General features: G+C 44.7%; 1 protein-coding gene across 4 annotated transcripts in view; it reads left to right on the top strand.

The window, feature by feature from the left end:
* Nucleotides 1–13,752, top strand: part of ABTB3 (ankyrin repeat and BTB domain containing 3) — a 172,535-nt gene that overhangs the window by 126,401 nt on the left and 32,382 nt on the right. For 2 of the 4 annotated variants that reach the window (XM_085570379.1, XM_031507969.3), the window contains exons 5-11: nt 748–913; nt 4,313–4,402; nt 7,542–7,643; nt 8,754–8,847; nt 8,960–9,095; nt 10,690–10,910; nt 12,329–12,507. In XM_085570379.1, the coding sequence (XP_085426505.1) occupies nt 748–913; nt 4,313–4,402; nt 7,542–7,643; nt 8,754–8,847; nt 8,960–9,095; nt 10,690–10,910; nt 12,329–12,507 (988 nt within the window). The remainder of the gene's footprint in view (nt 1–747; nt 914–4,312; nt 4,403–7,541; nt 7,644–8,753; nt 8,848–8,959; nt 9,096–10,689; nt 10,911–12,328; nt 12,508–13,752) is intronic. The other 2 variants (XM_085570381.1, XM_085570380.1) reach the window with 2 other exon arrangements.

Here is a 13,752-nt window from a genome sequence, read left to right on the forward strand (position 1 = left end):
TTCATTCATATAAACTGAATATCAGTTCACAGTTTGACGATCTTTTGAATAAGACCTACAAGAATGACATCTCATCTGTTAGACACAGCCAGAAAGGATTTGTGGTGTTTTGCTGTGCCTACCTGACAAGATTGCCTGCTCCTCAGTTGCATAGTGGTCTTATGTACATGTGGCCCTGCTTGGACCAGGTGCCCTCCAGAGGTTCCACTCAACCTCAGCCAGCCTGTGATTCTGTGACTTGTACTTTGTGCTCCAAAAAAGCTTCCCTGTTACTGAGTATGCTGGTAAGATCCTTGAAGGTGTTTGGAGTGACATTTTTTTCTCTTTGGTGTCTTGTCAACGATTATATGTCCATTTGATGTAAGTTTCAAAGCTTACTAAAGTCATTGAAAGTTTTCAGAGATCGGAGGAACTGGATAACCTTGCCATGCAGAGACAAAAGTTGTGGTAAGAATGTATTGTGCATTGCTTAAACAGGGAAACAAAATCAAGTGAAAGCTGTGCTTTTACCCCCTCCCCCCAATTTCTATTGAAATTTATAATTTGTCCCATGAAAGATAGACCAAGGGCAATCTCCCATTAGCTTGCATTATCATTTCCCATTCAGCGTTTCCCTTGCACATGCAGGTCAAAGGAGAATGGATGCGTGCATGACCTAAATTCTTCAAAAGCAGGGCACAGTATTATTTTCCTGGAGAGGTCTGTTCTCTGGTTGCCCTCTGAGGGAGCTGCCTTCTCACCCTGCAGGATCGACGACTGTTTCTGTGCCTCTCGGAAGCTGGATGCAGTTGCCACCGAGGCCAAGTTCAAGCAAGACCTGGGTTTCCGGATGCTCAACTGCGGCCGCACGGATCTGGTTAAGCAAGCCATATCCTTGCTGGGGCCGGATGGGATCAACAGCATGAGCGAGCAGGTAATGGGATAGACATTTACAGGTGCAGCTGTGGAATGGGGGAGCTTTGTCTGCTTGTCACAGGAAATGAGCCCCAGCTTTCAGTTCTACATAGACAGGACCTTAATGCATCCCCTTCGTTGAGTTAAAGCACTGCCAGGTGAACGTCCACGTTAAGGGAGGTCATTTTGAGTCGTGTTGGTTTGCCAGTACTGAGGTAACTCAGCATGAGGGCGACTGCATACCGTGAAATCTTTTTAACAGTGAACTGAGTCGAGTGAAGGCAGAGGAAGATCCCAAGAGAGCTTAGTGTTGAGCTAAATACTTAAAACTGCTGCAGTGCTGTGCACAGTTCTGTGAAACAAGGCTTTGTGAGGTGAGCAGCCTTGCACTGCACACAGCTCTGGGATCTGTCACCACTTCATGTGCACCACCCAGCCTGTCAGTAAGTGGTTAATCCAGGTGCTCTCTCATGGATTTCAGTCCAGTTTGAATGGACCTCGCAGACGTGAAAGTATCTCTGCAGTTACCCCCACACTGGTCATTGTGGCCAACATCCACCAGTTGAAGAGCCTAAATTTCCTTGGAGTTGCACCTGTTGAGGCTGGCGGTTGTGCCTGGGGGTAAAGCTGCCCTCTGCAGCTACCTACTGGCAGCTGTCTGGTGGACTGTGATGCTCACCGAGGTGGTTCCCCCTTCCCAGAGGGAAATGAGGGCAATGAATACTAACCTTTCCTTTTGAAACAGAGTGCCCTGACCCTTCTGGTGCTCCTGATGAAAGTTTGTTGCTGCATGTTCCCAGAGCTATGGCATCATTTTTGACAGGAGCCAGGTGGCTGCCACCTCTCAGGTGGTCATGTGGGACAAGAGCTGGACTGTTCATGGGTTTAGGTCTTCTGAGATGAAAGCTGTTCCAGGAATTTGACTTATGTTGCTGTTCAGTAGCTTCAGTCTGAGTCAGTATTCTGGATTCATCTGAGAAAAGCTTTAGGAGAGGGCAATACTTCCAGGAAAAGAAAACAAACAAACAAACAAAACCCCCACAAAACAGTATCAGACTGCTCATTCCAAGGTTCATACTTTCTAAGATTATTGTTCTTTTAAGTTAGTCTCAATCTGGAAATTTCTCACAGCATATTCCCTCTGTCCTCCAGGCTGAAAACTGGAAACACTCTGGCTTGATTCATCAAAGTGCCTAATCATATGCTTAACTCTGAACACATGTTATGTTATGTTTTTACATCCTTTTTGAGTGAAAGTTAAGCCTGTGCTTAAATGCTTTGCTGGGTCAAATGTCCCACATCTTGAAGTATCCCACATCTTGCAGGACAGAGCCCTAAGTCATACAAAGCTGAAAGAAAGACAGTAATTTCATATTTTGCCAAAAGCCAAATGCCCTTTGTGTTGGTTGTACACATTGTTACTGTGTTCCTGTGTGTGCTTCGAACACTAACGATGGATGGGCTCATTAAAAATCCATTCCTGCCTCGTGCAGAGAGGGGATGAGTGGTGCTGCAGCACAAGGCTGAGCTGCAGGGCAAGCCTGGGGGGACTGGCAGAGGCAAAATCAACAGGGACAGCAGTGAAGGGGAGGCTAAAATCCTCATTAACTCTTTAAAACCCTGACACTGCAGTATGACATTCTGGGCCCCCTTTGGTCAGTGTTAAGTCCTCGTTCAGCTGCAGCAGGGTCAGGACATATTGTGTGCTTCCCAGGCTGAGCTTTTGCTCTGGATGTTGCCAGAGGACTCCTCACTGTGGCTGCCCATGTGCCATGCCTTGCAGGGGGAGCCCCAGCACTGGGTTTTCAGATTCTTTTCTACAGATCTGATTAGACCCCTTGTGCTCAATGAACACTTGACTTAATTATCCAGTGATGCCACTTACAGAAACTGAAAAACCAGCTGAAGGAACATGTATTTAATTTTAAGCTGCTACCCCATCCTTATGTTTCAAGGCCCAAGCACAATTATTTTGTAATTTGTGTGGTCCTGTTAGTTCCCATAGTGTTTACTGACTGCCAGAGGAAATGTTTTGCCACTGGCTGTGGCTGAAGTCCTTTCAAATTCTCTTTGCAAATAGCTTCGAGTCACCCAAGAACTCTCCTTGCCTAGGGTGAACTTATTTTTTCTCAATGATGGCATGAGGCCCCAAGTGCTTATTCCATGAGTACACTGCAGATTGGATCCTGTGAAATGCTCAGTGTCTTTCAGGGAGGATCTAAGGACCTTGCAGAGATAAACATTAATTTATATTGTCTCTACAGGAGCAGTCTTTCCATACATAAGGACTCACTACCTTTAGCCCTTCATACAAACAAGAAAACTGGGGTAGTTCAGCAAAAACAGTGGTGCTGGGCTCTTGCTAGGAGGAGCAGTGTCACAGCTCTGTGTCTGGCCAGGATAGGTACATCCAGTTTCCCTTCACAGCAGCATTTGGGTTAAAGAGCAAATGGACTGTGGTCTGACAGCAGATTTACTGGGGGACTTTGAGGAAGACTATAAACATGCATCAGAGGTAGCTGCTTGCTTCAGGAGATTTACTGCAAAGCAACTGGTGGCTGTTGGTCAACACCCCTCACTGTGTTTTATAAGCAGCTTTTGCTCTTGTAATTTGCAGTAGGTTTAATAATTTTGTTCATGGTTTCATCTGGACTCATTACCACAGCCACAGCAGTACTTCCCTTAAGGGTAATGGTGATCAGGCATAGCAGGTATTTCAGATTAATACAAATTGCATTGTGGTGATTCTGTAGTGAAGGGTTACTTAATCTACTTTTTCTCCAAGCAGGGCCATGTTTTCCTAGAGCCAGCAACTTGCAACAAAGCTGTCTGGCATTTCATTTAAAATTAAGTCCATGTTTGCCAGGGAGTGCTATACAAAGCCTTGACATTTCCAGCCCCTTACAGTATCCATGTTGAAAAAGCTGTGCTCAAATCTGACTGATCTTAAAAGGAGCTTGAGATGTTTTAAAGGCTCTTTCAGTAATTGAAAAGTTAGATTTTAAGACACTCTGATCATAGAAAACTGAATAGAATTCTTGTGTTTCTAAAATACCAGTGAATAATGGTTGCTTTGGTGAAAACGTGTCTCTGCTGGGGCCCCAAAGACAAAAGTGCTCAGTTTAGTATACGATGGAGGTGAGGCTGGCAAGCCTAGTTTCACTCACCATGCTGAAGACACCATCAAAAATACAAGCAGTAAGCACAAGTGACAATTAAAATGGAGATTTTTACAAAAATGTTTGACCTTTGCTACTCTGAGGGGCATGTTTGTAACAGAGGTAATGGCTTGGTAACAGAGGTAATAGATGCTGTTAGTCTTGATGATATATATTTAAGTAATTGCTTTTAAAAATCAAAGACAGTTCTGTGTTAAATTTGTCAATTCCTTTGTTTTTTAACTCCAAAAAATGACTAGGGCATGACTCCACTGATGTATGCTTGTGTCAGGGGTGATGAGGCTATGGTGCAGATGCTGCTAGATGCTGGAGCAGATCTGAATGCTGAGGTGAGGATTTTTTGTTGGTTGTATCTTTTTTTCTGTTGTTTGTTTACATCTTAAACTACCCCCTGAAACTGTAGCAGAGTGAAAATCTCAAGAATCAAGAAGAAAACAAATCTATTTTATCCGGGATTGGGACTACTTGAAATGCACAGTGAAATCAAATGGCATTAGGTTAACACTGGGATTCACTGCACAGAAGGGATCCAGTTGTTGGACTTAACCCACAGGTAACAGTGATTTAGTTGTGTCTGCACACTGCAAATGAATACAGGCATTAATTGGCACTAGCCCTGAGCACAGCTCTAATGCTACTAGAAGGACTCACTGAATCTCAGCTGACTTGAAATGAAGAAGGTAAAAGAAGCACCCATTTGGTAACTTGCCAAAGCTCAGCATTTCTATGCATATGGATGATCCAAGTAAGCATCCCCAGCACACAAGAGCCATATAGGTTCCACTGTTTTGTTTTACAAAGTGCCTTGGGCTAAAAACTGTTGGATGAGGAGCTTGAAGCTTCCAGAATATGTCTCATTGATGAATGTATATCACAAACTCAGACAATCTGTCCACCAAACAGATTGTTGTCCAACTCAGTGCAATGCAGGTATGTACATTTTTGAAGAGCCATTTGAAAATTCATGAAGAGTTATTTGTTAATGATTCCAGTTTCAATTTGTTGAGGTCATGAGTAAATTAAGCTGTCTGCTTCACTTATCTGTGTTCCATCTGTTTTGTTTGGACTTGAGTGAGCTGATAAATTGGAATCACTGCTTCAGACAGACGTTTTGCACTTTTAGAAAGTCCAATTTAAAAAGTAGAAATGGGTGTCACCAGTAGGACAGTGTTACTACCATGTCATGGAATCAGCTGGTGATTTCAGTTCCCCACAAGTCAAGCACACCACCCTCAAAGCTGGCAGGAACTGAACAATTGAACCCTTAGTCAGACCAAAGACTGGATGGGCAGGGAGACTGATCTTTTCCTTAACCCTGCCTTGTGGCTCAGATGTGAGGTGGCATTATTTGGTTCCTAGGACAAATTTTCACTAGGAGCAGTCCTCCTGATTGCTCCAGTAATCTTCCAGGCTTGAATCAAATGCAAATTTAAACAGTTTTGTCTTCCTGAAACTGCTGACATATGAGAGAGCAGCTCCAGTGAGGAATGTGAACCTCCCCAGTTCACTGCTGTAGAGTGTTTGCTCTAAAATCAAATGAAAACACTTTTGGACAAGAACTGTGAATAATTATGGCGTGCAATTATACGATGATTTGTGCACACTACAACCAACTGTGCAAATTGGGCAATTATGGCAAAAAAAAGGCAAATCAACCATGAACAAAAATAAATACTCTGTCAGGTGCTGTGTAATTTTCTCCCTTTCACTTTGCAAATATGTTTCCAAAAGTAGCCTCAAATGCTGGGCACCTCCCTTTTTGATTGCCCACCCTTAGTGAAACTGGACTAATTCCCAGATGTGCTGAGAATCTGCAGTTTGCTCCGTACTCAGTGGGACCTGTAGCTGCTCAGCCAGTCTCATCCTTAAAAGCTTATCCAGGCGCAGGTCTTTTTGCAAACACTATGCTGGAGAGACCTCTGACTTGGGGAAGAAAAAAAAACAACAAACAAAACCCCCCAAAAAACCCAACAAAACAAAAAGGAGCAAAGGAGTTTAAATGACTTCATTTTCTTTGCTGCTTTCCATGGACTGCCCCGAACAGTGGTGGGAAACATGCTTGAGAAGGAGCTGTATGCATTCACTGAGCCTGCCCATCCTTCCCCTCTGCTGCTCTTGCTCCACATCCCAAACCCCAAGGCTTGAGCTGCTCAATCCTCTTCCTTCTGACCCAGCTCAGCCCCTAAGGAGCCCTCTGTCCTTGTTCAGAGGCCAGCACACTCCTTGTGGTGCCCTTTGAGCTCTCTCTTTGGCAAATCTGGGTGGTAACAGCCAGGTGCTGGTGCAGATCTGGCAAGCTGTGGGATCTGCACAGGTTTTTCAGACTTTGCCCTCATCCCTGTCCTTGGGACTGAGGGCCTGCATCTAGCAAAACGCTGCATGTGGCGCTTGGAAATGTGAGCTGCTGCTGGAACTGGATATTTAATGACTGGCCCTGCTCCCCTGTATGGATTAAAGTACTTCAGACAAGGTAGTGAAAGCAGAGCTGGCTGGTGAGACACAGAGATGGTGCATCTTTTACTCTGATTTTAGTCCTTCTCTGAAGATCAATAACAAGATTTTGAATTGTAGTGTCACACTCCATCTGAGTGTGCAGCCTTGGATTGAAAATGTTCATTAGATTCTACCAGCTTTGTGAACCTCATCAATATTAATACCCCCATCTTTAAGACAGGGAAACCAAAGCAAAGAATGGTTATTAATCTTCCCCAATGTCTACATTAGAGGCACCAGGCAATAAGGCATAGAAGATTGAAGGAGCAACCTGAAGAATAGCATTTTGTTTTCTAAGGATATAGTTTGCATCTTTCAACTATTGCCCCCCAACACTTTTAGCTCAACTCAGACAGGAAAAGGCAGTAAAAAAGAGATTTTCTTAAACATTTCTGAAGTGAAACTCTGCCCCATCACTTTTCCAACTTTTTTTTTTCTCCTCTGGTGAGAGAGGAGGAGTCTGGAAGAATGCCTGCAAACTCCAGGGTAGGGCTTGTGATGTGTCTTTAATGACAGCAGTGACAAAAAGTACTGATTTAAATGCAAAGAAATTTGGCTGGGCCTGGAGCAATCCCAAGACCCAGGGCTGTTGGTACATGGCCTGGTAAAGTCAGTGGGAGTGGTCCTTAGCTGTAAGTGTCCTGATCCATCCTTACTTTCCCCAGTGTGTGCTGTTGTAACCAGCTGTGGATGTTTTGCCCTTGTGCAAAAGAATCTGGTGGCCAGTGGTTTAGATGGAGCTACAGTAGTTGATAAAAGACTTCATTTGGTAAGAACTCAAAACAAGCTGTCAAATCAGCATGAGCAGTTTTAATATTGAGAAAAAATTTGCAGGAAAAAACGAAGCAAATAATTTTATAAAGCACCTTTCCCAGGTTTTCTGTTTCACTTACTCCCTCACATGCCTGGCTTTCAGGCAGGTTGAATTTTGTTACATATAGCTCTTTAAAAAAAATAACTTTAATTTGTTTATAGGTTGTCAGTACTGCTCATAAATACCCATCCGTCCACCCTGAGACCCGCCATTGGACAGCTCTGACATTTGCTGTGTTGCATGGACATATTCCTGTAGTTCAGGTATTATTGTATTTCCCTACCTGCATCTCATTCTTTTTTTTCTCCTCCTCAGTTCTAATTACATCCATCTCAAACCAGCATCCTCTTGTCATACTCATATTGGTTACTTCTGCTTCTTCAAGAGTGTACTGATACATGATAGACTTAAAAAGTGAATATGGTGTTCAAACCTTAACCAATATGAGGCTTAAACAGGACAATTTTACAATTTTAAAGCAAAGTTGCACCAAAGAAAGTCTGACAACTCCTTGTGCTCCTTCCTGACCACTTGTTTTATATGTTTGTTTATTCATTCATTGCACTTTCTTGCACTGTAATATTCTAGCAAACACAAAACCACTGCCTTGGTGGGAGAGGGGTGGACAGCAGCCCTCAAGCTGCTCCAGAGGAGGAGGATCCCTCACTCTCCTTACCCCATCCAGGTGTCACGTGGGATGTGCTGGTTCTGTGCTTTGGCATCTCAAAAGTTGAGAAGGTTTATTCTTCAAAACATCTGTGTCTGTGACACACTCAAGCACCAAAACTTTGAAAGCCTTAAGACAGAAATGGCCAAGAGGGGCTGGAGCACAGGCTCCATCCTGCTCTTCTTGGCCACTTTTGTTTTCAGCATTGCTGCTACTTATGTGAAAGTGTCCCTGATGGAGGCCACAGCTTTTGGACTCATTGCTGCAATTGGTTCTTAAGAATTGCCTTTCTTTTGGCCATGTCTTCATATAAAAGATGAAGACACTTGAAATCTGATCCATTTTTGGATGATGCTGGGCTTCTAGAAGAACATGAAGGAAGGATGCTTGTCGGGTTAACTTTCTTTCATCTCCAGTGCATTACTTCCTAACACTGACCTTACCCCATTTCCCATTCAAAACACCGGTTTACACTTTTTTGGCTCTGAAGTTGGATGCTGGTGCTTCTGGAGTTTGGCAGCGTAAAATGAGCGAAAAAAGGAATGAATTTGCCTCTGTGAAACAGTGGGCAGAATTTGCATGTCACATATCTCCACTGTATCTGGTTTGCAGATAACAAGAAGCATTAGATTCTCATTTGTCGCTGCTCATGAACTCTGAAGACTGTGATACCCGAGTTGCTCTAAATGGTGAATTTTCTTTCTAGCTATTGCTGGATGCTGGAGCAAAGGTAGAAGGTTCCTTAGAGCATGGAGAGGAAAATTACTCTGAAACTCCTTTACAGCTGGCAGCAGCTGCTGGTAAGGACTTTCTTTCTCCTCCCATTGTAACAATTCCTCAGCTGGGATCTGTGATTTAGTTGAGCAAATACTGGATTTTAAAGAGAGTAAAAATGCATCTCTTGCCTTGCAGGAAATTTTGAACTGGTCAGTTTGTTGTTGGAGCGAGGAGCTGACCCCATGATAGGAACAATGTACAGGAATGGCATTTCCATGACTCCACAAGGTGACATGAACTCTTTCAGTCAGGCTGCTGCACATGGACACAGGTAGAGTGGGAGGAAGTCTAGTGGCATCCTTTAAGTGCTACTTTTTTGCCTGGGTATCCAGTTCAAGCAGATGGGTGAAATTTCTGCATGAACAATTGAACATGCCACCTACTGAGCAGAGACGTAAGGCTTTCTGCTAGCATGTGAATTAAACCAGTTGGTGGTACAAGCTGTGTTTTGATTTTTGATGTAAGAAAAAAAAAAATAGGAAGGGAACTTCTTGTGGTGTGTTCAATGCAGTGGTTGTTAAATGGCAGCTGATGTGACAGCAGAAAGGAATGTTAAAAACATTCCTTCTGAGTTTCTTCATATTTTTCTCGGGTTTGAGTGAATTGTGTCTCTACGGCTGCAGCCTTAATTTTATTGAATATATTTTCTGCATCTAAAGTTCTGTGTGTCTTAATGTTGTTTGTATGCTGCAAATTTAAAAAAAAAAAAAAATTACTGAGATGAGCACCTGACATGCATGACCTTGCAACACTCAGGAGTTGACTGCAGTGTAATGAATTAGTATCATGATCTTCACACTCCTACTTTTCTGATTGTAGCCATCCAGAGGAACATAGATACAGGTTAGAGACAGTACCTACCGTGTGTTTGCTTAGAGACGAGCTGCCAGGCACGTCAGGGCGGGTTCAACAGCTCTGTCCATCTGGAGCCTGCGAGGGATCCCTGGCACAGACAGGACACTTTGGGTGTTGAAGTCACCCAGTGTGAATGGGAGCCACAGGCCTGAGGAGAACCTGGGGTGCTATGTGGCTTGACTGCTGGCTGTCCACGTCACAGCCTGTAACTCTTGTGTTCCTACCTGTGTAACACAAACCCACACCTTCTTCCTTCCCTCTCTGCCCTAAATTTGTTTGGGACACACCATGCTGCAGTGTAAGCAGGAGCAGGGGGCACACTGGCATACAAGGAGGATGGGCTGGGAGTCAGCCTGATTCCTGTTCTCACAGCTGCAAAACTAAGGGAAACTACTGAGGCTGATGAGGTTATGCTAGTGTGAACCTGAGGGCACAAAGTGCCTGAGTTCGGGCTTTGTTATTTGATGCCCCAGCTGGATCAGTGGCTTTGTAGAGCAGTCCCGGCTGTGCTTGAACCTGCCCTGACTGGCCTTGTTGAATGTCTAGCTGCTCTAGCTTTCCCAAACTGCTTTGAGTGTGATTTGAGTGGTGGTGCTTTCAGTAGCTCCAGGCAGGTCCCTTCTCAGGTGGCTGCCATGGTGGGAGTCCCAAGAGCTTGTCCAGAGGCACCTTGGCCTTCCCTGGCTGCTGAAGAAGTCTTCAGTCACGTTTAGCTCACGAGTCTTTGTTCCCACGAGATGCCGCCACTCAGGCGGCATCTGCGCGGTTCGTGTCACGACAGCAGTGACTTGCCAGACGTGTCCCAGGCAGTGCAGGTGGGCTAGCAGGAGCTGTGCTTGCCTTAGGGCTGCTCTCAGCTGGTTCTGCCATTAGCTGGACTAACTTCTTGGGTAGGTGTCCTAACCTGACGCACCACAGCAAGTAAGCCCAGTGAAAGCCTGGCCACTGACTGCTCTCCTTTCCTCTCCTCCCCTGCCTCCTCTCTCGCTCTGTCACGCTGTGATTGACAGGAATGTTTTCCGCAAGCTGCTTGCTCAGCCGGAGAAGGAGAAGAGCGATATCCTGTCCCTGGAGGAGATCCTGGCCGAGGGCACGGACTTGCCCGACTCGGCGGCAGCTCCGCTCTGCGCCAGCCGCAACAGCAAGGCCAAGCTGAAGGCGCTGAAGGAGGCCATGTACCACAGCGCCGAGCACGGCTACGTGGACGTCACCATCGACATCCGGAGCATAGGTCAGTCCTGGGCTCCTTCCTCTGCTTCGGACAGGGAAGGACCACTGTGAAAAACATGTCCCTCTCGACAGGCTCTTGATTAAACCAACCACGGTCACATCTTCCTCAGCTCTTTTGGAATAGAAGGTGATGGGAGATCTGACACATTCCAAGCCCATTCTAGCTCCACAGCACACCCTGTTCAGGGGCCAGTGTCTTTTTCTGCAGGGCATAGTGGTTTCCACCAGGAGCCAGGTGCACTGCTGCATGGCAGAGTGTAGGTAAGGCTCTGGGGCAGTGTTCAGCTGTCATGGGCCACCTCCAGCTGCTTCCCTTTTGCACTCTGCTTTAAAGCAGTCCACCATTAAAACAGTTTTATTTTCCAAGACTCTGAAGGCAGGAGCAGGGAGCCGACTCCTTGGTATGCCAGCTCTGCCAGTGAGAGACTTGAACATCATACCAGCTCTCTGTGAGGGTGCTTCTGCCTTTGGGTAGGGTGGTTGTGTGACGCAGATGGAAATCGATCTGGACTCTGTGTTTACCATCCCCATTCATCTGTTCACAGAGAAAGAGAGACCCAAGTGCCTGGTGTGCCTCTGCCTGGGGCAGTGCTCCAGCCCTGGGGCCATGGGATATGGGTCAGAGTGTGCAGTGGGCTGTGCAGGCAAAGATCTGGAGATGAGTGAGAGGAGAGTGGCAGGGGTGCTCTGCTGGCATTGAACATTTTCTGATATGGAAGGAAAAAACTTCACTTGCCAAACACCAGGCTTCTATTTCCTTCCACTCAGTTCTGTAAGAGGAGAAAGTAGGTCACATCCAGCCTCATGCCTGCAGAGGTACATTAGCTCCATGTGCTTTCTTGCTCAGTGCATGGGAGCAGTTCCCTTTAACTTCCTGGAGAGTGGTTCTGCCATGACAAGCTGTTTGAAAGGGCTGATCTGTTTAACTCGCTCAGAGCTCTTTAGGGAAAATACTAATGATCAGGAGAGGACATGGGGTATCACTTAAAGCAAGTTTTAATCTGAAGACCACCAATTTGAATCCAGGTAGGTAGTGACCAAAATCAGTTTTTTCACCATTTAATGGCTCTCCAGGGCTACATTCAGACAAATGAGCTAGTGTAAATCTAGTTTCCAAAAGGCTTTTGCAACGCAGAACACCACAGCAATTACCACAAATTGGTAGTCTCAGCAGAGAAGCTGAAGGCTAGATGAGCAGAGAGACCACAGTCTTCTCTTAGCATTTGGAGGAAAGCCTCTGTGCATTAGCTCTGGGATGTACTGATAACCATCAGCCTTCTCAATTAGGGATAAATGGGAATTTGATTTGTTGAATGATTTGGCAGCTTTCGCTTAAAATCTTAATATCAGTAAAGGTAAAAGAACAGAAGGGCACGTCGTTGCCTGGAGCTGGGAATGAGCCGTGTCCTCTGTCTGCAGGTGTTCCGTGGACGCTGCACACGTGGCTGGAGTCTCTGCGCACGTCCTTCCAGCAGCACCGGCGGCCCCTCATCCAGTGCTTGCTGAAGGAGTTCAAGTCCATTCAGGAAGAGGAGTACACTGAGGAGCTCATCACACAAGGCTTGCCTCTGATGTTTGAGATACTGAAGGCCAGCAAGGTAGGATGAAACTGTGTGTTTTGAAGGAAATCAGCCTTATTCACATCCTTTATGACATGAAAGCTTGCAATATTATTTTTGAACAGCTCTCCCAAAGGTTGTTTAGACTGCAAAGGATTATTATTATTATCTGTATTAAGTATCTCGGGTTTTTTCAGTGTGGAAGCACGGCTTATAAACACACAGACTAATCACTGCTCCCACTAGATCAGCCTAATAACAGGTGCTAACAGTAAGCTGGAGAGACAACAAAAGCTGGTACATAGTGATGAAATTAAAGTCAAAAGGGTCATGGCAGTGTGGCAAGAGATGTTGATAACCAAACCAACCCAAAGAGTAATTTCACCCAGCTTGTTTTACAGAACCATACAACAAAGCTAATATTCATGTTTACTTTTGATTTCTTTAGCCTGCCATGACTTTCTCTTCCCTTCATGTGGGATTTGGACTCTTAAGCTTGTGAGGAGACTAGTTTCTACAAGCAAAAAAAAAGGATAATTTTTTCAAATTTTCTGTGTGCATGTTTGTACTTGCAGGCTCCCTAGATTTATTCTTCCAGCTGACTTTTGTTTTAGCTAAGCAAATCAGATTAACAAAATCTTTCCAAGGAGGTACCATTGAGTATGCAAGTGTAGTGGCAAAAGGGATGATCATGGGCCTGGCAAAGAGAGGGAAATGTCTTACCTAGTGAAGAGTTTAAAACTTCTTGTAACCAATAGTCTTCTCTACTGGTCCCCCTGGAAGTCAGTCACTCCCAAGGAATGCCCAGTCACTGTCTACTGTTACCAAAAAAATCATTGTAGTGATGAAAAGCATCAAAATTATTTGATTTGTGTTATTTTTCCTCATGCTCCGCAATACATGTTGTTCTAATTGTTAAACTGACAGTAAGTAACTTTTATCACCCAACTCTATGTGTAACAGCAAATAATTCTTACAATAGTTAATAGGAGAGAAGTTCTAGTGTTAGTACTCAATACTAAATATTCCAGACTTGGTATAGCTAATGATGGCCTACATTGATTTATTTCTTGTATCTTGCTGCAAAAGCAGGCTTGGACTAGAGTCCTGAGCAAATCCTGCATATTTGTTCCAGCATTGTTCTGACTTTTGCTCCCATGAGCCTTACCTTTGCAATTAGTTTGTATTGGATGACTATTTACGGAGAATAGTTTAAGATAGGTTTTAGGAAATTGTTCCAAATTCTAGGAGTTGTAGATTCCTTGTTCTGTACTCACTTGGATT

Source organism: Lonchura striata, chromosome 1A (genome assembly GCF_050655825.1).
Source record: "Lonchura striata isolate lonStrDom1 chromosome 1A, ASM5065582v1, whole genome shotgun sequence".
Lineage (NCBI taxonomy): Eukaryota > Metazoa > Chordata > Aves > Passeriformes > Estrildidae > Lonchura > Lonchura striata.